The sequence below is a fragment of the Priapulus caudatus genome, unplaced genomic scaffold, assembly GCF_000485595.1.
Source record: "Priapulus caudatus unplaced genomic scaffold, Priapulus_caudatus-5.0.1 Scaffold87, whole genome shotgun sequence".
Lineage (NCBI taxonomy): Eukaryota > Metazoa > Priapulida > Priapulimorpha > Priapulimorphida > Priapulidae > Priapulus > Priapulus caudatus.
In genome coordinates, this window is record NW_014577148.1 from 404184 (window position 1) to 427067 (window position 22884).

General features: G+C 44.5%; 4 protein-coding genes across 9 annotated transcripts in view; 2 read left to right on the forward strand and 2 right to left on the reverse strand.

The window, feature by feature from the left end:
• The window catches only part of LOC106804772, a 29389-nt gene extending 28690 nt beyond the window's left edge, over positions 1 to 699 (reverse strand). Inside the window, exon 1 of the mRNA XM_014806097.1 lies at positions 580 to 699. Coding sequence (XP_014661583.1) covers positions 580 to 620 — 41 coding nt within the window. The 5' untranslated portion in view covers positions 621 to 699. The remainder of the gene's footprint in view (positions 1 to 579) is intronic.
• Positions 700 to 764: 65 nt separating this feature from the next.
• LOC106804790 (mitochondrial cardiolipin hydrolase-like) lies at positions 765 to 1939 on the forward strand. Of its 3 annotated transcripts, none has more exons than XM_014806134.1 (3): positions 765 to 905; positions 1185 to 1417; positions 1695 to 1939. In XM_014806134.1, the coding sequence occupies exons 1-3, from the start codon at positions 856 to 858 to the stop codon at positions 1916 to 1918; spliced, it is 507 nt and encodes a 168-aa protein (XP_014661620.1). In that variant the 5' UTR covers positions 765 to 855; the 3' UTR covers positions 1919 to 1939. The 3 variants fall into 3 exon arrangements, with proteins under 3 accessions (XP_014661620.1, XP_014661621.1, XP_014661619.1); XM_014806135.1 differs by having other exon boundaries at positions 1221 to 1417; XM_014806133.1 differs by having other exon boundaries at positions 765 to 1417; positions 1695 to 1935.
• Positions 1929 to 5219, forward strand: LOC106804789 (GPI ethanolamine phosphate transferase 2-like). The gene has a single exon (XM_014806131.1). It carries the CDS (start codon positions 1941 to 1943, stop codon positions 4956 to 4958), a length of 3018 nt encoding a protein of 1005 aa, XP_014661617.1. The 5' UTR covers positions 1929 to 1940; the 3' UTR covers positions 4959 to 5219.
• A 7733-nt stretch (positions 5220 to 12952) lies between these two features.
• Positions 12953 to 22884, reverse strand: part of LOC106804786 (pentatricopeptide repeat-containing protein 1, mitochondrial-like) — a 24843-nt gene continuing 14911 nt past the window's right edge. For 3 of the 4 annotated variants that reach the window (XM_014806126.1, XM_014806127.1, XM_014806128.1), the window contains exons 2-12: positions 21182 to 21416; positions 20308 to 20978; positions 20003 to 20143; positions 19477 to 19648; positions 18982 to 19130; positions 18315 to 18719; positions 17818 to 17988; positions 16275 to 16418; positions 14856 to 14972; positions 14264 to 14452; positions 12953 to 13534 (exon numbers count right to left, since the gene is read on the reverse strand). In XM_014806126.1, coding sequence (XP_014661612.1) covers positions 13202 to 13534; positions 14264 to 14452; positions 14856 to 14972; positions 16275 to 16418; positions 17818 to 17988; positions 18315 to 18719; positions 18982 to 19130; positions 19477 to 19648; positions 20003 to 20143; positions 20308 to 20978; positions 21182 to 21329 — 2640 coding nt within the window. In that variant the 5' untranslated portion in view covers positions 21330 to 21416 and the 3' untranslated portion in view covers positions 12953 to 13201. The remainder of the gene's footprint in view (positions 13535 to 14263; positions 14453 to 14855; positions 14973 to 16274; positions 16419 to 17817; positions 17989 to 18314; positions 18720 to 18981; positions 19131 to 19476; positions 19649 to 20002; positions 20144 to 20307; positions 20979 to 21181; positions 21417 to 22884) is intronic. The other variant, XM_014806129.1, reaches the window with a different exon arrangement.

The window sequence follows — 22884 nt, forward strand, 5'->3', positions numbered from 1 at the left end:
GAGAAGCCATTAAAATATTAAGTCATCCACTATTTTGCGCAGTTTGCTGTTTTTGGCCCCCACTGTTAAAAAAATCCTGGCTACACCAGTGTTTTTGGGTGTTTTCTGACCATATTATTATGTGATTGAAAATAGGAGATTTGGGGATATTTTTTTGGGACAACCAGAAATTGTTGCGGACAACCCGATTCGATGCCTGGGTTGTCCGCAGGACAACCACATTTTTTTCCTTATTTCGAGCACTGCGCTATGTCCCCCAGGGCGACACTCTAGAATGTTCTCTATCCTTGAACCGACCCTATCAGCGCCACTGCTCTGTCACTGGCACTGCTGGCACTGGAATCAAGTCTGAATTCAGCTCCTACGGCTACACTGTATACAGTGCACGCATAATACCATGTTGTGTGTGTTATAGTGTACTATGTAGCGTGAGCGGCAGAGCGTGGTGTGCCCCGAATGAGACTTGATCCCGCTGCCAGCGTAACTTCCAGTGATACGGATTACGGTGATCCCACGGCCACCGACTCACACAGTCACAGACACTCTAGCCCTAGCGTAATTATATCTACATCGACATACAAAGTATGCAGTCCTTCATCACCCTCGTCGTTATTATCCATAATGTTGCTTGATAGGTAGTCACCATATACAATAATACACGTTAAATCTACAAACGCATCTTCTGCTCGCGTATCAAAACAAAATTTAAAATGGTCGCGCATTTAACGGCCTCTGATAGGCTACACGTCACGTGATCCATTCTCATTCAACATGTCAGCCTCCGTCCTACTCTTTGTAACCAAACACAGTAAAGACAGGGAAACGTGAACATTTTAGTATATGTGTTGCTAAAAGATGTGGAAATCAGTCATAATTCTATCAGTAACCAGCCTGGCAGCAGTAGAGTTAATCTATTACTCAATTCATTGGCTCATAAAACAGAAAGCACAGCACAGTAACTGGTTACTGAATTGGAAAGATCCAGCTAGTACTAGTACCCGTACTTGTAGTAGTACTAGTAGTAGTACTAGTACCCGTACTTGTAGTAGTACTAGTAGTAGTACTAGTAGTACGGGTACTACTACTAGTGGCAGTGCCAGTGCCAGTGGCACTGCTAGTGCTATGTACAAAGTACTAATTTTCCCAGATGAAAGTGTTGTATGCAAAAATCATCTCTCTGGCAGCTGCCACAACAAGCAGTGTCGATTTTCGCATGACAGGACAGCACTTGGTGATCTTATAGAAGTAATTCGTGGAACCAAAAAAACAATCGACGTGTGCGTCTTTACGATCTCGTGTCGCGACCTGGCACAGGAACTTGTGAATTTGCACGAAAATGGTGTTGTTGTCCGCATTATAACGGACGGTGAATCTATAAATGCTATGGGATCACAGATAGGCACATTTCGAAGTGCAGGTAACATCGATTGTAAACATAAATCCACAGTTTTAATATGATTCCCTATTTACTATTGTAATTCTTATTTGTTAATTTTTCTTTTTCTTGCACCCACCGGAAACCGTTGAGTACGTAATTGTCAAGAGTGACAGATCGACGTAATCATATAGATAGATAGATACTAAACATTCAAGTGAAAATTATAATTGCATATGACGATTAATTATTACCATTGTTTATACTAATAGTCAAAGTAACAAAAATAACAGTTACCACTTTTATGTTTGTTGTCTAGGCATTCAAGTTCGTCACAACCGCTCCTCTTTCTTCATGCATCACAAATTTGTCTTGATCGACAACGCTGTGGTTATCAACGGATCATTTAATTGGACCATGCAGGCAGTTACAGGAAATCATGAAAATCTCCTCATCACAAATAATATGAACATTTGCAATCCATATGAAGAAGAGTTCACAAAGCTTTGGGCTTTGTATGCCCCAATAAACCTGACAAACTAGGATTCACATGTTGCCATACAAAATGGAAGCAGTTGATTTTAAATATTGTTTGAGAGGTAAAGCAGACATGAGTAGAAAGTTCAATATGTTACTGTTAGGTTTTGCACTTATGATGTTAGGAATTTACTTCTTCATTGGAGGCGTGGTTGTTGTAAACGACGGATTTGAAGGTAAAGCATTATGGTCCACGTATCACGACCCTGCCGTTCATTATGACAATCATTCCAACATCAGCAGTGCCGAAGACGAAAGCAACAATAAATCAACAACCGGTCCCTTGCTGGTACCAGCATTTGGCAAGCTGGTGATCGTTCTGGTGGATGCACTGCGAGCTGACTATGTGTTGGGTTCGCAGTCGCACATGATGTATACACACGCAGCAGTGCAGAATGGACGATCAGTGGCGTTCACGTCCGTAGCGAGGCCACCGACTGTGACGATGCCACGGATAAAGGCTCTCACCACCGGCAGCATTCCTGGCTTCATGGACATCGTGTTCAACATGAACAGCGCCGCCCTGGTGGAGGACAACATTGTGGCACAGCTGAGAGCGTCGGGCCGCGGCGTCGTCTTTCATGGCGATGACACATGGCTGAAGCTGTTCCCGGGGGAGTTTGTGCGCAGCGACGGCACTACCTCGTTCTTCGTCACCGATTACACCGTCGTCGACACGAACGTGACACGCCATCTGTCGGAGGAGCTGGCAGCCGACGACTGGGACGTGTTGATACTGCATTACTTGGGACTCGACCATATCGGCCACCTGCAGGGACCCGCGAGCGAGCTCGTGGGACCAAAGCTGCGCGAGATGGACGCTGTGGTGGCTATGATAGACGAAGGCTTGACGAAGCGCGATGAGACGTGTGAGCTTCCATCGCTGCTTGTGCTGTGCGGTGACCATGGAATGAGCGATGCTGGTAGCCATGGCGGTGCCTCCTCGAGCGAGGTGGAGACACCACTCGTGTTTTTCTCGTCCGTCTTTCAGTTGGCGTTTAAATCGGCTAGGCGTGTCGAGCAAGTAGATTTTGTGCCCACTCTGGCGGCCTTGCTCGGGTTTCCTATCCCACAGAACAGTTTAGGTGTAGCCATACATGAAATGCTGGAAAGCAGCATGAGCGAAAAGGCAATGCTAAAGGCATTGCAAGTCAATGCATTCCAGCTTACTCGTCTGTTGAGAAGACGTTCTGATGACATCGACGGAGAGGTTGGCTTCTGGGAATATAAGCACGCGGTCGACTTACACAACAAGTATCTTACAGCATTACGTCAAGGTGACAAGCTTACAGTACACCACGAGACAGTTGATAGAGTCACAAAGATGTACCAACAGGCAATGACAAGCATTGCTGCTAGACTAACTGCTAAACTGTCCCGGTACGATGAATATTCCATGACAGTTGGCATTGTACTGCTATGGTTAGGTGTCATAGTGCTTGTGTTACCTACAGATCAAAATACCGCAAGCAGCTATTTTCTGTGGATGTGCCTCTGTATCAGTATAATTGCAGCCCACCTGTGGGCGTGCACAGGTGTAGCGCGCACCAGTGCCGTGTGTGAGAGCAGTCCTGAGATACTGGTAATGGTAGGGCTGGCAGTGGCAGGCAGTGCAACTGCTGTGGCATGCGCGATCGCAAGCTGTGCGACTTCTGTACTTTGTGACAAGTCTTCCAACAGTGTACAGAATCAGCAGACCTGCGACAACCACAAGCAAACGGCGGTGAGAGGGTTCCTTAGGCTTGGAATAGTGCTTCACATTCTCAGTTTTGCGTCCAGCAGTTTCGTAGAAGAGGAACATCAAACCTGGTATTTTTTCTTCACATCCCTTAACGTTCTTATTCTTGCCAGTCATATCGTGAGCTTGGCTCAATCATTGTTCAATGGTAAGGAATTGAGGAATGCTGCCATGAAACCTGCTACAGGCACACCACACAAGAAATTCCATGAGACCTGCCCTGCGAATAAGACACAAAGATCAAAGGAGGGCGCCACTGCCAACGATCATGAATCTGCTGGTAGCGCAAATCTTTGCTTCACCGGTGGTGACACACCTTCTCGCGATCAGATGAAGAACTTGCTGCGATGCTTGCTGGTGCTCGTACTAGCGAGGTTACTGCGTGATTGGAATCACACGGGATCGAAGTGGGCGCACCTGCCGGACGTCGGTGACTGGTTGAACGACCGACGCCACCTTCACTACCTGACCGCCGCATGCTTCGCCGCTATGCTGCTGCTCGTCACCCTGCTGTTGCGTCGCGAGCGCAAGCTGACAGCACTGCGCAGCATTCTCGTGCCGATCGGATTTCTGTCAATTTACTGCTTCCGAGCGAGGAGGGAGGAGCTGTGGTCGCCGTGGCAACTGGCATCGTCGGACGGAGTCACGGAAGCCCGCGCAGCGTACGCGTGCGCTGTGATAGTCGTGGCAGAGGCTGTGATCCGAAGGAAGGATCAGTTGTTTACAGATGCCCTGGTGGCAGGATGGACCTTGCTGTCTGCTCTTTTGCTGCGGCCAAGCAATATTCCGGTCTTGGCCATGATAAGCTACGTGGAGGAGTTGTTCAAGCACTCTACCAGGTCTCAGTGGAATAATGATGGATCTGTGATAGCGTATCTGTGGCTATCACAGGCCAGCTTTTTCTGGCTGGGAAATTCGAATAGTTTGGCAACAGTTGACGTTGCTGCAGGATACGTGGGGCTTTCTGGCCATCAGGGTGCTCTGTTTATTCTGCTGAGTTGTGCGGCAACATATTGTGGACCAGTGCTGTGCTTGCTGTGCCTACTAAGAACTTTATTGCAGTTGTCTGGCATCAGAGGGCAGCACCTGCTGTGCACATGTCAGATGCTGCTTTGCAGTCGATGTTTTGTGCTGGCATTTTATAGCGTGGTCGTATACGTGGAAAAGTATCACCTCTTCATCTGGAGTGTGTTTCTACCAAAGCTGTTGTATGAAGTGTGTCATACAGTGGTAACACTGGTGTTTGTAGCTGGCATCCAGCTTATTCTAGTTTGTATGACATGTTTAGACAAAGACAAATCATTATAAACTTAAATTATTTGAGGTGTTGAAAGATTACTTGTACATAATGATGCAGATTTTATCTCATATTTTAGGAGTTTCTTCTATTTGATTGCTTTTGTATCACCATATACTTTTTATGTGAGCAAATTTATTAAAGTAAAGATGCGAATTGCAAAATTAAAGCATTGTCATATAAATTGCATTATTTAGTACTAACCGAAAACTACTAATAAGAGTATATTGAATAACATTTGAATAAATAAAATACTTAAGATAATGTATTTTAAAGGAAACTTGTATTGTCTTTCATATGATTTGATACAAAATCTTTACATATTCTACTTTGACTAGGTAGAGTTTACACGTTAGGTGATTGTGTACTTATAAGTTTTAACTTTATCTAGCCTTATAGTGCGAAAATGAGAAGTTACAGTCAATTACACATATCAGTGATTGTGATCACGTGATCAGTGACTAATACTTTAAATAAGAATATTGAGATATTGTAGTCTATTGCACTACATAAGGCTATCTCCTAGCCTTCTGATGAAGCAACTTTTGCTTGGTCGGCCTGACAACCTGCCGGCGCTGCTGTGCTGGTGCTGGCTGCAGATGCTTCTCTCTGTGTGTCTCCCTGTGTGCATCTTCCAGGCTGTTCAATGCCTCGTAGTGCTGGCGCATGAGTCGGCCTGATGGCTCGGTGACCGGCTCATCCTCCTTGCGTCTGTAGGTGTCCCACGGATGAGGGTCTACACGCACAGACGTCTGCACGAGCCATTCAGCGTAGAACAGCATGAACGTACGAAATCCCTCCTTCAACCAGGGCTTCCTGTACACTCTGGGGACTGGCATCCCCTTCTCCTGCAAGGCAAAAATTACGTAACTGTATGAGACTATGAAGAAGAAAGATGAGGAGAAAGAGAAGGTAGAGGAGGAGGAGGAGGAGGAGGAGGAGGAGGAGGAGGCAAAGGTGCTGTCACATCTGCGTACTTGTTTCTTACCTTGCACTGGCTTCTCCTTCTCAACGTGTAGCACACTACCTTCGCTCCTGTTTTTATTTAATAAATTTTACACCCACAAAAGTAACATCCGTGTAGCTAGCTATCCATGACTATTGAACGACCTAAAGTGGAATTAAGGTGTACAATTTCAGGACATCGAACTATCTTTGGCCACATCAATGACACATTTAAGCTGTAGTTACTCTGCCGAGAAAGCCCTCCTGTATAAGACCAAGCACACATGAAACCTCCAACAGCACCAGCCTACTGATGATAAGTAGCTCTATGACACTTTTGACTACATAGATGTCAGCCACTTAACAATTGTTGCTGATTAATGAAATCGTTGGTAATCTATAAGACTACTTTGGCGTTCTGGCAGTTTCTACTTACTAGTAAAACCCAAGATGTGGCATAACTAACTAGAAACGAGCAGTTGTCGCCAACTACATGTATCCCCCGTGATCTAGTATGAATAGAATATCTCTGTAAGGACGTAGAAGGCAGGTAAAGTTAAATAAGTCACAAAGACAAAGGTTTGTTAGACAACTGGTGTGCCTCAGATGTGCAAGTATATGGAATCTGGTTACCCTAGGAGGCCGAAGAGGAAATGTAAGTCGACGGTGAAGGTCAAACTAAGGTCAAGGGCAGTGGTGGTTTTGGTATGCGACAGACCTTCTCCCCAAGATGTGTAAGCATACCAAGTTTGGTCGCGCTAGGTCAATTAGTGGCTGAGTTAGAGAGCGGAAGAGAAATGTGATCAATGTCCAGGTAAAGGTGAAATAAAGGTCGAAGTGACCTGGTGGGCAGTTTTTACCCGATCTCGGATAATCTTCAAATTTGGCATGAAGGTGCGTTATGGTAAAGCGAAGACGCCAATCGTTTTTGGTGTGGGCGGAGTCATTGTTGCCATGGTAACAACATTTTTGTGGAAATATTGTAGAACCTGTAACTTGTGCTGTATTTACACGATTGTCATGGAATTTGGCACACAGGGCCGATATAACATGTCCTATATATATATCAGGAGTAGATAATAGGGAGGAGTGTGACATCAATAAACAAGGGAAATTCGTCATTTACTAGCCTTATAATACCTACGATTTACTACGCGTAACTCTTCCAACTTGAGCTCAAATCGGATACAGTACATTCGCCACACATGGCTGAAGCTGTTTCCGGGGGAGTTTGTGCGCAGCGACAGCACTACCTCGTTCTTCGTCACCGATTACACCGTCGTCGACACGAACGTGATGCGCCATCTGTCGGAGGAGCTGGCGGCCGGAGTTGGCGTTTAAATCGGCTAGGCGTGTCGAGCAAGTAAATTTTGTGCCGACTCTGGCGGCCTTGCTCGGGTTTCCGATCCCACAGAACAGTTTAGGTGTAGCCATACATGAAATGCTGGAAAGCAGCATGAGCGAAAAGGCAATGCTAAAAGTATTGCAAGTCAATGCATTCCAGCTTACTCGTCTGTTGAGAAGACGTTCTGATGACATCGACGGAGAGGTTGGCTTCTGGGAATATCAGCACGCGGTCGAATTACACAACAAGTATCTTAAAGCATTACGTCAAGGGGACAAGCTTACAGTAAACCACGAGACAGTTGATAGAGTCACAAAGATGTACTAACAGGCAATGACAAGCATTGCTGCTAGACTATAACTGCAAAACTGTCCCGGTACGATAAATATTCCATGACAGTTGGCATTGTACTGCTATGGTTAGGTGCTATAGTGCTTGTGTTACCTACAGATCAAAATACCACAAGCAGCTATTTTTTTGTGGATGTGCCTCTGTATCAGTATAATTGCAGCCCACCTGTGGGCGTGCACAGGTGTAGCGCGCACCAGTGCCGTGTGTGAGAGCAGTCCTGAGATACTGGTAATGGTAGGGCTGGCAGTGGCAGGCAGTGCAACTGCTGTGGCATGCGCGATCGCAAGCTGTGTGAGTTCTGTACTTCGTGACAAGTCTTTCAACAGTGTACAGAATCAGCAGACCCGCGACAACCACAAGCAAACGGCGGTGAGAGGGTTCCTTAGGCTTGGAATAGTGCTTCACATTCTCAGTTTTGCGTCCAGCAGTTTCGTAGAAGAGGAACATCAAACCTGGCATTTTTGCTTCACATCCCTAAGCGTTCTTATTCTTGCCAGTCATATGGTGAGCTTGGCTCAATCATTGTTCAATGGTAAGGAATTGAGGAATGCTGCCATGAAGCCTGCTACAGGCACGTCACACAAGAAATTCCATGAGACCTGCCCTGCGAATAAGACACAAAAATCAAAGGAGGGCGCCACTGCCAACGATCAGGAATCTGCTGGTAGCGCAAATCTTTGCTTCACCGGTGACGCACCTTCTCGCGATCAGATGAAGAACTTGCTGCGATGCTTGCTGGTGCTCGTACTAGCGAGGTTACTGCGTGATTGGAATCACACGGGATCGAAGTGGGCGCACCTGCCGGACCGTCGGTGACTGGTTGAACGACGCGACGCCACCTTCAAGGCGTACCTGACCGCCGCATGCTTCGCCGCCATGGGCTGGCTGCTGCGTCACACGTCATAGCTGTGCGTCGGCGCAGGCGCAAGCATGACAGGCACTGCGCAGCATTCTCGTTGCGATCGGATATTCTGTCAATTTACTGCTTCCGAGCAATGAGGGAAGAGCTGTGGTCGCCGTTGGCAACTGCACGTCGGAGCGAGTCACGGAAGGCCGCGCGCAGGCGTACGCGTGCGCGCTGATAGTGCGTGGCAGAGGCCTTGTGATGCCGAAGGAAGGAATCAGTTGTTTTTACAGATGCGGCTGTGCAAGGATGGACCATTGCTGTCTGCTCTTATTGCTGCGGCCAAATGCAATATTCCGGTCTTGGCGCATGATCAAGCTACGTGAAGGAGTTTGTTGCAAGCACTCTACCAGGACTCAGTGGAATAATGATGGATCTGTGATAGCCGTAATCTGTGGCTATCACAGGCTAGCAGCTTTTTCTGGTGGGAAATTCCGAATAGTTTTGGCAAGCAAGTTGACGTTGCTGTCAGATACGTGGGGCATTCTGGCCATCAGGGTGCTCTGTTTATTCTGCTGAGTTGTGGCGGCAACATATTGGTGGACGAGGAGCAGTGGGCTGTGCTTGCTGTGCCTACCAAAGATCGTAGCCTACGGCACTCTAGAATCTTTGGTCGCTTACCAAAGAGTCTAGAGTGGCCGTAGGCACAAGATAGACCACTGCTCCATCCAATCATAGCGTAGTAAGGTCATGGTGTCGCCAACAACCGCGCATTTTGGGAAGCAAGTTCACACCGAAGTTCCCGGATGTTGGCTGTAGTCTGCTAAAGCTGGTGAAACTGTGGTGCTGTGTGTCTGTCCATGCTCAGCTTACTGTTGCTGCTGTAAAATTGCTCGAATCGCAGTGTAAGCCCGACCGTGTCTTTCTTTCAGGTTCCTCGCTAAGAATCGAAGGTGAGAAAACATTTTTTTTTGTCGAAATCCATCGTGAAAGAGTTGTGCAATCTTTGTTGATACATGTAGTACGCAGTGGCAGTGTTGTTTGTAGGCACAGGGCGTAACGTGCGTGTACTTCACTAGCTTGTGTGGTTGCAGATGAGCATTTAAACGGTTTTACAGGGCAAGTTATCGACCAATAATAGGCGAAATAAGAGTAGAGAAACAATAATACTTTGATAGTAAGATACATTTAGTGTTTAAATTACCATTATTTGCTTTGAGAGCCTAGTCCAAGTGAAGTGGCCGTGTGCACTGTACCACTGTCTGACACTACACCACCGGCCGAGACTTATACAGTAATAACGCAGCGGCGGTTGCAACGTGTGGATAAAGATTCAATATGGGCTATACGCACGGCGGCGCGTATGCCGACTCAGATATGGCTTACGGAAATGAGGAAGGGGAAAGGGAGAAGCTGGTGGAAGAAAGGAGGAGGGGAGAAGCTGGTGGAGAAGGAGGAAGGGGAAGAAGGTGGTGGAGGAAGGAGGAAGGGAGAAGCTGGTGGAAAGGAGGAAGGGGAGAAGGAAGAAGGTGGTGGAGAAGGAGGATAGGGAGAAGCCTGGTGGAGAAGGAGGGATAGCTACGACCAGCTTCGTCCCCTCCTCCTCCCCCAGCTTGGCTGCGCCCTTCCTCGCTCCACAGCTTCTCGCCGCAGCCTCTTCTCGCACCAGCTTCTCCATCTTCCTTCTCCACCGACCTCTCTCTTCTGCCCTATCCTTGCCTTTTCCACGAGCAGCTTGCATCCCGCTGCCTCCACACCTATCTGCCCTTCTCCCCTCCTTCCTCCAACCAGCTCCCTTCTCCCCTCCTTATCCCCGTTCTGGCCCTTCTCGCCCCGTCCTCCTCCACCAGCTCCCTTCTCCGGCGCTTCGCTTATCCCGCTTCTCCCTTCTCCCGCTCTCCTCATCCACTCAGCTCCGCTTCTTCGACCCTTTTCTACACCTCGGCTCCTCGCAGCCGCAGCTCCCCTTGACTCCGCGGCTCCTTCTCTTCGGCTCCTTCTCCACCAGATTCTCACCGCTCGCTTTCTTCTCGGCACCAGCTTCTCCCCCTCCTCGCAGCCACGCTTCCCTCCCTTCTAAAAACTCCTCCATTCTCGCACCAGCTTCTCCTTGCCTGCTCTTCTCCACCAGCTTTCTTCCCCCTGCCTCCTCCACCAGCTCTCCCATCCTCCCTCCACCACTCCCCGTTCTTCTCGTTCTCCCCCTCGCCTCCTTTTCCACCAGCGTTCTGCCCCTGCGCTGCGCACATACCTTCTCCCTTCTTGCGCCATCCTCGCTCACACCAGCGTCCGTCTTCTCCCCTTCCTCCTCCACCACAGCTTCTCCCCCTCCTCCTATCTCCACCAGCTTCTCCCATCTTTCACTTCTCCACCACACTTCTCTCTTCTCCGCCTTCGCTTCCTTTCTCCCACCAGCTTCCTCGCCCCTCCACAACGGGCTCTCACGCTTCTCCCGCCTGCTTCTCCACCAGCTCCTCTCCCCCTCTTATCCCAATTCTCGCCATTCTCGCCCGCTCTCCTCCACGCACTCCCCTTCTCCCCTTCATTATCCTCCGTTCTCGCTTCCTCCGCCCTCCTCCTCACCAGCTCCTTCTCCCCGCTCCTCAATCCCCCTTCTCCGCTTCTGCCAGCCTCCTCCTCCAGCCAGCTTCCCCTTCTCCCCTTCTCGGCTTCTCCCCTCCTCTCTCCACCAGCTCCTCCCTTCTCCCCTTCGCTTCTCCTCTTCCTCCTTTCGCACCAGCTTCTCCCCTCCTTCTTCCGCACCAGCTTCTCCCGCTCCTCCACCACCTTCTCCGCTTCTAGAACTCCGCCGTTGGGCGTATAAGTCACATTCGCCTACACCACAGCTGGCACTGCACTGTGTAGCATACTACATAGTAACATCCGATTATGAATCATTGTTAGATTTTTGTACACATTTGAATGAGAGATTTTTGATAACAGCTATTGGCATACAAAATATTTCATGCTATTACATTAATATTATAATATACATATAATATATAAAGCCATGGTTATCCATATTATTTCTATGTATGCAAACAGATACAGCGAGCGGTTTTGCTTCCTAAAATGGCGGACGGTGGCGCTCATTGCGTAGCTACAGCGTCATTGCATCGTGATTTCGCATGAGTGGTTTATCTTGTGGTGCCATACTAAGAACTTTATTGCAATTTTCCTGGGCATTTCATGAGGGCAGTCAAACCTGCTGTGCCACATGCTCAGAATGCTGCTTTTGCCAGGCCGATGTTTAGTGCTGGCATTTTATAGCGTGGTCGTATCACTGATCTCTATAATAATATCATTATATAGAGATATCATGATATAGAGATAGATATTATTATAGAGATCAGTGGGTCATATACGTGGAAAAGTATCACCTCTTTATTTGCGAGTGTTTCTATACTACAAAAGCTGTTGTATGAAGTGTGTCATACAGCGTGGTAACACTGGTGGTTTGTAGCTGGCAATCCAGGCTTATTCTAGTAAACGGTTTCGTATGACATTTAGAACAAAGACAAAATCATTGATAAAACATAAATTTATTTGAGGTGTTGAATAGATTACTTGTACATAAGCATGCCAGATTTCATCACATATTTTAGAGTTCTCTTCTAATTTGATTGCTTTTGTATGACCATATAATACTTTTCATGCTGAGGCAGAATTATTAAGTTAAAGATGCGAATTGCAGAATTAAAGCATTGGCCTCATCATAAATTGCATTATTTAAGTATTAACCGCAAAACTACTAATAAGAGAGTATATTGAATAATTTGAATAAATAAAATACTTAAGCATATATGTAATTTTAAAGGAAAACTTGTGATTAGTCTTTCATATGATTTGATACAAAATCTTTTATTTCTATATTCTACTTTGACTAGGTAGAGTTTTACACGTAGGTGTATTGTGTAGCTCTAAGTAGCTATAGCGCCGCGTTCGATTACTGCTGGCGCAGGCTATAGCACATTGTCGCGCTGGAAATTATCCACTACGACCTGTTACCCAACCTGTACCCCATGAAAAACTGGATCGCAAAACGCAAAGTTATCGCGGCTTTTTAACAGCTTATTTATCTACAATGAGCAATCTCACGTCTGAGGTAGGGTCTTTTGTGGTACTACTATGACGACTTTCAACAAGCTTTACACACAATGTAATTTGTCCTTTTATTCCACCAAAGTAAACAGTACTGGAATTTCAATTTTGAAAGCGAAGTGGCGTGCGGCACGCCGAAGACCGTCACCGTATTGTATATACATGCCCCATAGCTAGCCATGTGTTTTGCGTACACATCCGGTAACGTCACGCGTGCGCACGCCACTTCGTTTCAAAATGAAATGCCAGTAGTGCTTACTTTGTGGAATAAAAGGACAAATACATGGTGTAAAGTTGTTGAAAGTGTTCAAAAGGATAGGTGAGATGTCCATGTAGATAAATAAGTGTTAAAAAGCCCGATAACTTTGCGTTTTGCGATCCATTTTTCATGGGGACAGGTGGTAACAGGTCGTAGTTGGTGTTTCCAGCCGACAATGTGCTATAGCCCTGCGGCAGTTAATCGAACGCGGGCTATAGTACTAGAGCTAGGTGATTGTGTACTTATAAACTGTTTGTAAAAGTAATAAGTTTCAAATTTATCTAGCCTTATAGTGCGAAAATGAGAAGTTACAGTCAATTACACATATCAGTGATTGTGATCACGTGATCAGTGACTAATACTTTAAATAAGAATATTGAGATATTGTAGTCTACTGCACTACATAAGGCTATCTCCTAGCCTTCTGATGAAGCAACTTTTGCTTGGTCGGCCTGACAACCTGCCGGCGCGGCTGCGCTGGTGCTGGCTGCAGATGCTTCTCTCTGTGTGTCTCCCTGTGTGCATCTTCCAGGCTGTTCAATGCCTCATAGTGCTGGCGCATGAGTCGGCCTGATGGCTCGGTGACCGGCTCATCCTCCTTGCGTCTGTAGGTGTCCCACGGATGAGGGTCCACACGCACAGACGTCTGCACGAGCCATTCAGCGTAGAACAGCATGAACGTACGAAATCCGTCCTTCAACCAGGGCTTCCGGTACACACTGGGGACTGGCATCCCCTTCTCCTGCAAGGCAAAAATTACGTAACTGTATGAGACCATGAAGAAGAAAGATGAGGAGAAAGAGAAGGCGGAGGAGCAAGAGGAGCCAGAAGAGGAGGAGGAGGCAAAGGTGGTGTCACATCTGCGTACTTGTTTCTTACCTTGCACTGGCTTCTCCTTCTCAACGTGTAGCACACTACCTTCGCTCCTGTTGTTATTAAATAACTTTTACACTCACATCCGTGTAGCTAGCTATTCATGACTATTGAACGACCTAAAGTGGAATTAAGGTGTACAATGTCAGGACATCAAACTATGTTTGGCCACATCAATGACACATTTAAGCTGTAGTTACTCTGCGGAGAAAGCCCTCCTGTATAAGACCAAGCACACATCAAACCTCCAACAGCACCAGCCTACTGATGATAAGTAGCTCTATGACACTACATAGATGTCAGCCACTTAACAATTGTTGCTGATTAATGAAATCGTTGGTAATCTATAAGACTACATCGACGTTCTGGCAGTTTCTACTTACTAGCAAAACCCAAGCTGTTGCATAACTAATTATATGGGGCTACATAGACGTCAGCCATCAAATTGTAGCTGTCTAATTAATGAATCCCTTGTGCATGAGACTATATGGACCTTAGACCTCTAGCAATATCTGCTCCCATTGAAAACCCTGCAACGTGAAAACAAGCAGATACAGTGTGTAATTATTCTTAATCACTAAGCCCTGGTTCATCTCACCATTCGAACAATGTTGAACTTTGTATAGTGGATCAGCTGTTCTATGTCGACTATGCAGCGCTTGTCAGGCGCGATATCAAGCTTGTCCATCTGCCTGCAGAGCCGTATTAGGTAGAAGAAGCTCTTCGCCATGCAGGCCTTGTGGATCAGCGCCCCAAGGATCTCGATGTTTGGACTCATGCCAGCGAGCTGCAAGGCAGGCGAGGCGAGCCGGAAATAAACATGAGCATGCAGACTGCGTTCCAAGTTAAGGAGGCTGGATGCAGAGCAGACCAGGGGCTCAGTACCACTCTTTAATCACTGCTGGCCTGATCTTTACAGCATATAATCATATAAGCATCAGCTGAAGTGGAATACAATATTCCAAAATACAAAACATTGCCCAAAGCCATCAGATTTTAAACGTATTTCTTTAAAAAATGGGAGGAGTTACCTCCCCCTCCCACATTCACTACACTTCACATTCACTGGAAGCCTTTCATCCACAGTTCCTACATCTGCCCCTCAAATGGAAACCTAACAAGAACAGGAGCAGGGCACGGAGGTTATCAACACAATTAATATAAGGGGTTAAAATTGCATTCTAACTTACATCAATATCTTGCAACAGTTGCAGGGCCTGTGACTGTTTGCTGCAGCCAGTCGCGAGCGAACCAAAGGTTGCAATGTTAGGATGGCAACCATGCTGATGCATTAGAGCCAGTACTTCCTAAAAGGTAAACAAACTCGAAAGATTAAAACTTTCAATGCTGCTGTATTGTTTACTGTTGATCTGTTACTTATCAGTCAGCCTGAATGCATAATCTTTAACTTTCTAACATTTTATACCTCTATTTAGTGATGGGAATCGGCTGGAATTTCATAATCGATTATCGGTTTCCCTTAACCGATCGATAATCTATTATAATCGGATAATCGGTTAATAATAGCTTAGATTTAATTTAATCTTACTTTGTATATATAATTATACATAGCATTCAATATTATCATGTTTTATGATCATGTATTAACTCTGTGAAGGTTGCTGTATGTATATCAATGTCTGTTCCTATACAGTATTTAATCAATTTAAAAAGAAATGGTTTAAATGCCTTTATTAAAACATTAAATGTTTTAAACAAACATGATCAAGACTTGTTCTTTATTATAGTAAGTAAGTTGTTTGTGTTCTAATAGTGTAGGCTGTGTAGCCGAGTTAATGTCCTGCCAATGGAATATCCTACAATTAATGTGTATGAATTTGAATTTTGTGATCGATTCTCATCTAATCAGCAGCCTTGTGACATGAAATTATGAAGTTCCTGTTATCGTGAGTTTGCTCGTAGCTACGATGTGTTTCTGTCAACGCTACTCTCGTAGCATTAACATTAGCATTAACTTTACGATGTTTCTGACAAAAGGCCCCTGCAGGACTTGTGCTCTACTTGTCATATCAATTCACACATCCTGAGTACAGTTCCTTGTTTGTTTGTTTTGGTATTTCCGATAATCGATTATTTGTTTTCATAATCGATTATCGAAGTTGAGACTATAATCGATCGATTTTCGATTATAATCGATCATCAGGATATCACTACCTCTATTTATGGTGAATCACAGATGCAACTAGAAATGGCAGTTGTCGCCAATCACATGTATCCCCGCAATCTAGTATGAATGAAATATTTCCTGGTTTTGGTACGCGACAGACCTCCCCAAGATGTGTAAGTATACCAAGTTTGCTCGCACGAGGTCAATTAGGGGCCGAGTTATAGAGCAGAAGGAAAATATGATCAAGGTCAAGGTCAAATAAAGGTCGCAGTGACCTGGTTTTGATAAGCGACACACCTCCCCAAGATGTGTAAGTATACAAAGTTTGGTCACGCTAGGTCAATTAAGGGTCAAGTTATAGAGCGGAAAAGAAAGTGTTTGCGGCGGCGGCTGGACAGACATGAAACCATAGTATCCCCGCCGACTTCGTCGTGGGGGATACGATTATTAAAATTGTAGTGTTTGATGCAAATTCTCGCACCTTCGCACTCTCAAAGTCGTTCCGATAGTTGCGCTTTCTAATCAGCCAGTTGAAGAGTTCCAAGGTTGGCTTGACCTTGTGACTCTCCATGAAACTCAGCAGAGCCATCTCTGTTTCTGAATCCGAGGGGATAATCTCCACCAGCTGATTACGTCACCGAAAATAGTAAAGGTAAAAAGATTGTCAACTTTTTCACAAAATGTAAGTGATTCTGTAAATTTTCTATGGTTAAATTGCTGCATTCCTATTTTGCTATTCCGTTCGATGTGAAGAAAAACACGCGCGACTCATACATACATAGCCCAAAGTAAGCATTTAATGTTGTAATCAATATATCAAATCGCCCAGATTTTTTTGATTTTTAACTATTTGAAAAACAATCTTATCAGGTTAGAATTTGAGGATACATTTAGTGCCGTAAGTACTTACTTTTCATGTAGAAAAATTGCAACAAAATTTTTACAAATATACGCCACAGAAAATTCTTGACATAGTCAATTTAAACAGTAAGGCTGCTGTTAACAAGGTTCAGGAGAGTCTATAGATCAAGAAAGAACAATAAACCTTGTTAATTGGTAGTATTTGTTTGTCAATCGATGACAGATCTACTTGTTGTTATACGTATTTGGTAAGGAGAGAAGTAAAACGAGGTAGGAACGCATTCATACCTACCCTGACACCAGAAAATGTGGGGCATATGGAAAAATAATTGGAGAGTTTACCCTAGGTGACCTTTATTGCCACATGTCCACCTGCATATTGCTTATAACAGGATACTGATATGACAGCAGATCCTGCAAGGGGCATGCCCATCACGATTAGTGGATGTGCTACAAATCAACTGTACATCATTTATTATGAATATCATAACATCATGAATCATTTTTGGTCTGTCTTTGAACGGTCTACACAATATTTCATTCTGATGAGAGGAACGTATGCTCACACTACTGATTCACACATAAATGCATACACAGATGCACTCACACATGCACCTGTAACATATGTTTTACAAATGTTGCATGAATTAGTCAGCGGAGCTAGACGAGGGGTTGTTTTAGTGGTAGTCTATGTAGACAGAGCGTCGCGCATCTTGTGCGGCTAGATTGATGTTATAGAGAGAATGGTAAACGTGTTTTAGGTCGGGCGTTTCTAGGGTCATTGTGAAATGGGGGTAGGACAGGGTCTGGGAGAACGGGTGACATGTGCGCTCAGGATGTAGGGGTTTTGAGGATAATATATAGGTTAGGAGAGATTGAGGGGAGGGAGAGAGATGTAGGAGTGGAGGAGGCTAGTTGTGGTCGCGGGAGAAAGCGCACGTGCCTACGCGCCTGTGCGCGTTGCTTTGTCCCTGTGTGCAAGGAGATGTGACGTGAGCAGATATTAAAGTTTATGCAGTTCAAGACACAAGTTTGGATTTCTACTTCATCATTTCTACATGAACTCTTAATTCAACGTTACACACCCACTCACACATGAACAGATATGATATCACACATATATATACATGCACGCACGCACGGTAACTAACAAGCATACTCGCCTTCACGAAGGTCCTATCGTCTGGCTGCACCTTGTTTTTGCGCATATGTTTGAGAAAGCCTGCCATTTCACCGAGCAACATGAGTCTGTCCTGTGCAGTTTTCACTGCCCCAATGGAGACGACATCCTGTAGATCCGTCAGCGACGGACTGAGGAGGTTCGGAAGCTTCATCTGCATGCAATAATCAGTAACTGTCTCAGATTTCGATTATAACTTTGGTTCCAGATCAGCAGACTGTTCCCCGCCATCCAAGCATACATGAAGAAAAATCAATTTACAGATCAATGAAGATCAGATCATATCAGTATGATATATACAGCACCTCAATTAAAAGTATGTGAAAGCATTGGCATTCCAACTTTGACTAACAGTCAAACAAACGCTAATGAACAACAGCACATGAAACATGATAAAACCAATAACTGAACTGAATATTCATTATTATTCGTTAACATTATACTTTTGTTATTGAAGAAAGACGAGCCAAACAATGTTACCTTTGCTAGTGCTACGCAGCTCTTTGGTTCCAAGGACCTTGTGTGCAAGTTATTTTGTTCATTACTAGTCCTGCCAACCTCATCCTGAGTTCCACCATCTACCGAGTGACTTCCAATGTCTGATGCTGTGTAACTTGCCGTCAACGTGGGATCCCTGTCACTAGTTTCCACGCTGGATGTGTGACCCCGTTGCAACGTGCTATCATATGACACAGGCTCCACTGTTACCATCCTGGGCTTTTCTAACCGTTTATTATCCTTTGCTTTGCTCACCACGTCGTCCAGCTCTAGCAGTTTATTTGCTGACTGAGAATCACCTAAGCCACACAGACGCACCACTCCAAGCAGAATGTTGTAGGACTGAAGTGTTGGTTTAACACGCTGCCGCACCATTTTTCTCCACACCTGTCAAAAGTATAGTCCACCATAACAGTTATTAAAAATCTACAATCACAACCGAATACAATAACAATTAGTAAGGAAAACTACCAACATGTGCTAGTTATCCTGACCTAAACATAACCTCCTAAACTACAACTGTTAATGTTACTGAAGAGATTAGTCACTCAATAAAGAAGATTAAAAGTGGATAATAATGCTGCTAAACGCTAAATGGCCAATTATGAGATTAAAGCCTACTCTATCTAAATGTATGTTGCTCTGATACCTGTATGGCATATTTAAATCCAACATCACGTGCACCCAGACAAGCAAGCAGAAGATGATTATATGTTTCCTCATTTGGCATCATTCCAGCTTCCAGCATCTCATCTACAATCTGGAAGGCTGTTGACATGTCTCCCTTCATCGAGAAGGCTGACAAAAGAGCAGCATTTTAGTTCACCGCCTGTGTATTGTATTATTCGTACCCATACCTCACTAAAAACACAGGTGAGACATTTGTGTGATAATTCCCGCAAGGCAAAAGTCGCCAGAGTCCGTTGTATACACGTGTAAGCTGATAAGCGATAATACAATACACTGGCGCACTGCTAACATTTCAGAGCAACTTCAATAATATCAAGAAGTAGAACGTTTTGGGTTCTCGGGAAATTTCTAGCATTCAGTGGTGTGTGTGCTCTATAAACATCTGTTACAGAAATATAAATTTCAATCTACATCACAGTGCTGTTGGTACTCATGTTTATGAAGTTAGATTTACCTTTAATCATTGCATGGTAGGTCTTCTGATTTGGAACGATTTGTTTTTGAAACATGACCTGCCTCAGATAATTTGCCCTACGCAGGGAATCATCATTGAATGGTGAAATGGCACAAGCGTTGAACAAGGCTGTGTAGATGTGGTCATTTGGGATCAACCCTCTCTCCTTCATCTAGATGTATACATAAATGTTTGTGGCATATCATTAAATTTCCTCCTCACCTATTATATTCTCATTTTACTAATATTACAGCATGATTAGAATGCCTCACTGCATGCTGTAACGCTGCATGCTCACTGCATTTGTTGAGGTTCACTCCTGATATTAACAATAAAGAATAGAAACGATTGAAAAACATTCTTGATATTAGATAACTATACATTCTGAAAGGTACATCATTCCGAAATATCTATAAACATTTGCAATTATTCAGTCATTAATTTTAATGTGGCCCTGGATTTTTTTGCTGAAAAGTCAGTTGCAATAGATGGCTATAGAGCAATCAAATAAATGTGGTCTACTTACATTCTTAAAAAGTTTGAAGGCCTTATCAGCATAACCTACTTTTCCACAGGCACTTATCACAGTACTGTACATAAACACTGTTGGATGTATGTGCCGCACTTTCAGACAGTCAACCTCTAACATGTCAACGGCTTCCTTCACCTGTTGTTATTGAAGAAAACATATAAAGAAAAAACCCCAGCAGTTAGACAGAGATCACAACAGTTAAATAAGTAGATAAATTGGCAACATTGCAACGTGTCACTACACATCACACGAGTGATGTGCACTCATACTGTTTGCGATCCTTTTTTAAATTTGCTTACCATTCCTCTCTTTAGGAATTTTTCGAGTAGTTTCTCCCAGTGTCGAATGTTCTTTCGGCGTAAGCCTTCGGGTATCACACTGGTGGCTTCCTTCTTATCATCATCATGTTCCGCTCCACCCCTTTTCTCATCTCCAAACAATGCTGCTCGCTCAAATTCATCTTCTACCAACTCTCCAAACAAATCAGCTGAGGTGTCAGCAGTATCACGAGTTGATTCATCCTCAGCTCTACTCTGCAGATGCACATTTTGTCCGGGACTGCGGCTGTGAGAAGAGTTCATTTCCCATTCAGCATTGTCGTTGGAATCTCTGGCCGCATCAGATGATGCCAACTCATGAGCAGGGATAAACTTTCTGTGAGCATGTTTCTGAAAGTGCTGGGATACTGGGTGGCTGCTGGTAGATGGATCATGTATTGTAGTGCCTCGCTCATCCTGTACTTGGTAATCGCTCGCCTCATTTTCAATTTGGGTTTTTCTTTTTAGTAGATGACTACATATTTTTTGATGCTGAGATTTGTTGCGAAAGTTATTTTTGATGCCTCGAAACATTTCCTGGTCAGACTTTTCTCTAAATTTCGGATCCAGGACTCCAAACGTGTCAGCGTCATTGATTGATTGAGACTCCTGGACAGTTGGTGAGTGGCCAGGCTCAACAAATGGCTGACAATCTGAAATGAATAATAACTGGTAATTACCTCAACATGGTGTTCATTTTTTAAACAGGACAACTACAAGAATAATGACATGTGTAAGACACATTTTATGATAAAGCTAATAATATTTATGGTGTGAAGATCAGAAATATCACTATCAGTCTACAGATTAAACCACTAAGTATAATTATCATAAATTAATAGGAATTTATACTGACCATCATTATCGAGATTACTTGCACTTTTAGGTAGTCTTGTGCTACACAATCGTACATTGTGTTTAAGTAATACGCATTCAAACACATTTGAAGCACTACTGCTGAGACACCTCTGTCCAATTGCTATCCTTCCAAGCATCAATGCCATTCCTTGTGTTTTATGAGAAAATAACTCGCTCTAAGACTAATGTTCGGTGTTCAAATTCAATGCACGTGTGCTTTCCAATTTTGGAATCTGTAAATTTATAGAAGCACAGTTAGAAACACTAAAATCAAGTGTAGGTAATATTAACATTTATATTTAGCTGAGTACATTGTGAGATGAGTATAGCCTACAACCTGCACTGCCTAAGAGTAACGCAACAACCAGTGCACTTCCAGGTCACAATGACACTGATTATAGGGTATACTGTAGCCTAAAATCACAATTAGATATGAAAGCTTATTAATATAACTTTTTATGAGCCAAGGCCACATCAGATCAAGATCATAGTCACGACTCACCACCCTCTGTTATAACCGCATAACTTCATAATGTCCAAGGGACTATATTGAAGACACAGAAAGAGAGAGAGAGAGAGAGAGAGAGAGAGAGAGAGAAAGAGAGAGAGCGAGATAGAGAGAGAAAGAGAGCGAGAGAGAAAGAGAGAGATAGAGATAGAGAGTGAGATAGAGAGAGAGACGTGCCTCGTAATTCCTCCGTGCTTAGCTGCCAGTCACTGCCACGCAATCACCGTCGTATTAGTACCGCGGGCGCTGGCGGGTGTTGCTATCCCCCGGGCGTGGAGGGAGGTCACGTGATAACGTTGACGATGACGTTCAAAACGTTAACCCTCACTCCAACACCGCCAACACCAACGCTCACACTAAATATCTATGTATCGCCGAGCTATATATAGGCATTGCGATCCACAAAAATTAATCTATGGTGTGGGGACAGATATCATGATGCAAAAACCTCAACCCTAACCCTAATCCTAACCCTAACCCTAACCCTAACCCTAATCCTAACCCTAACCCTAATCCTAACCCTAACTCTAACCCTAACCCTAACTCTAACCCTGACCCTAACCCTAATCCTAACACTATCCCAACACTAGTGCTGCCACGTTGCGGTCACCTCCCTCCACGCCCGGGGGATAGCATTACCCGGCGCTGGCGGCCAACCAACCTTCATCTTCTATAGAGGGTTCCGCGATTTGCACTAAAAATAGCAATATTACCTACAATCCTGTGCCGTCGGCCATTTCAGTTCCAAAAAGAGCGAACACGTGTTGCGTGTAATCTGCCGATCTGCACAATCAACCGATTTTACATTGGCTATAGTGTTATTATTGCAATAGATATTAGCAGTAAGTGGATCCCGATTTTGCAGACAGGTTTATCAGCTGGGGTTGTGTTAATTGCTAGTTCGATGAGATTGCGCAGGCCCGGGTTTGCAGCAGGTTTACCATCGTGGGTTTTAGGTGCGAGTTCAATGATGCTAATGCCACACAGTCGGCAGATTCGTAGATTGAGCAGATCGGAAGATTGCACCCATTGCCACGCAACACATATGTTCATAGACTTGAGTTTGTTTACATCGTAAGAGTTCAGAAATTTCACCGATGTTACTGCATCTACTCTAGCTATCAAACGCAGCTTTTTATAATAGCTAGTGTATGCACGTTTGCCGACTGTCTGTAGTGTACGTAGTATGGATA

Coding starts and splice junctions, on each gene's coding strand:
- LOC106804790 (XM_014806133.1), top strand. CDS start 856: ATGTGGAAATCAGTCATAATTCTATCAGTAACCAGCCTGGCAGCAGTA. Junction 1,418..1,694: donor AGGCACATTTCGAAGTGCAG/GTAACATCGATT, acceptor TTTGTTGTCTAG/GCATTCAAGTTCGTCACAAC.
- LOC106804789 (XM_014806131.1), top strand. CDS start 1,941: ATGGAAGCAGTTGATTTTAAATATTGTTTGAGAGGTAAAGCAGACATG.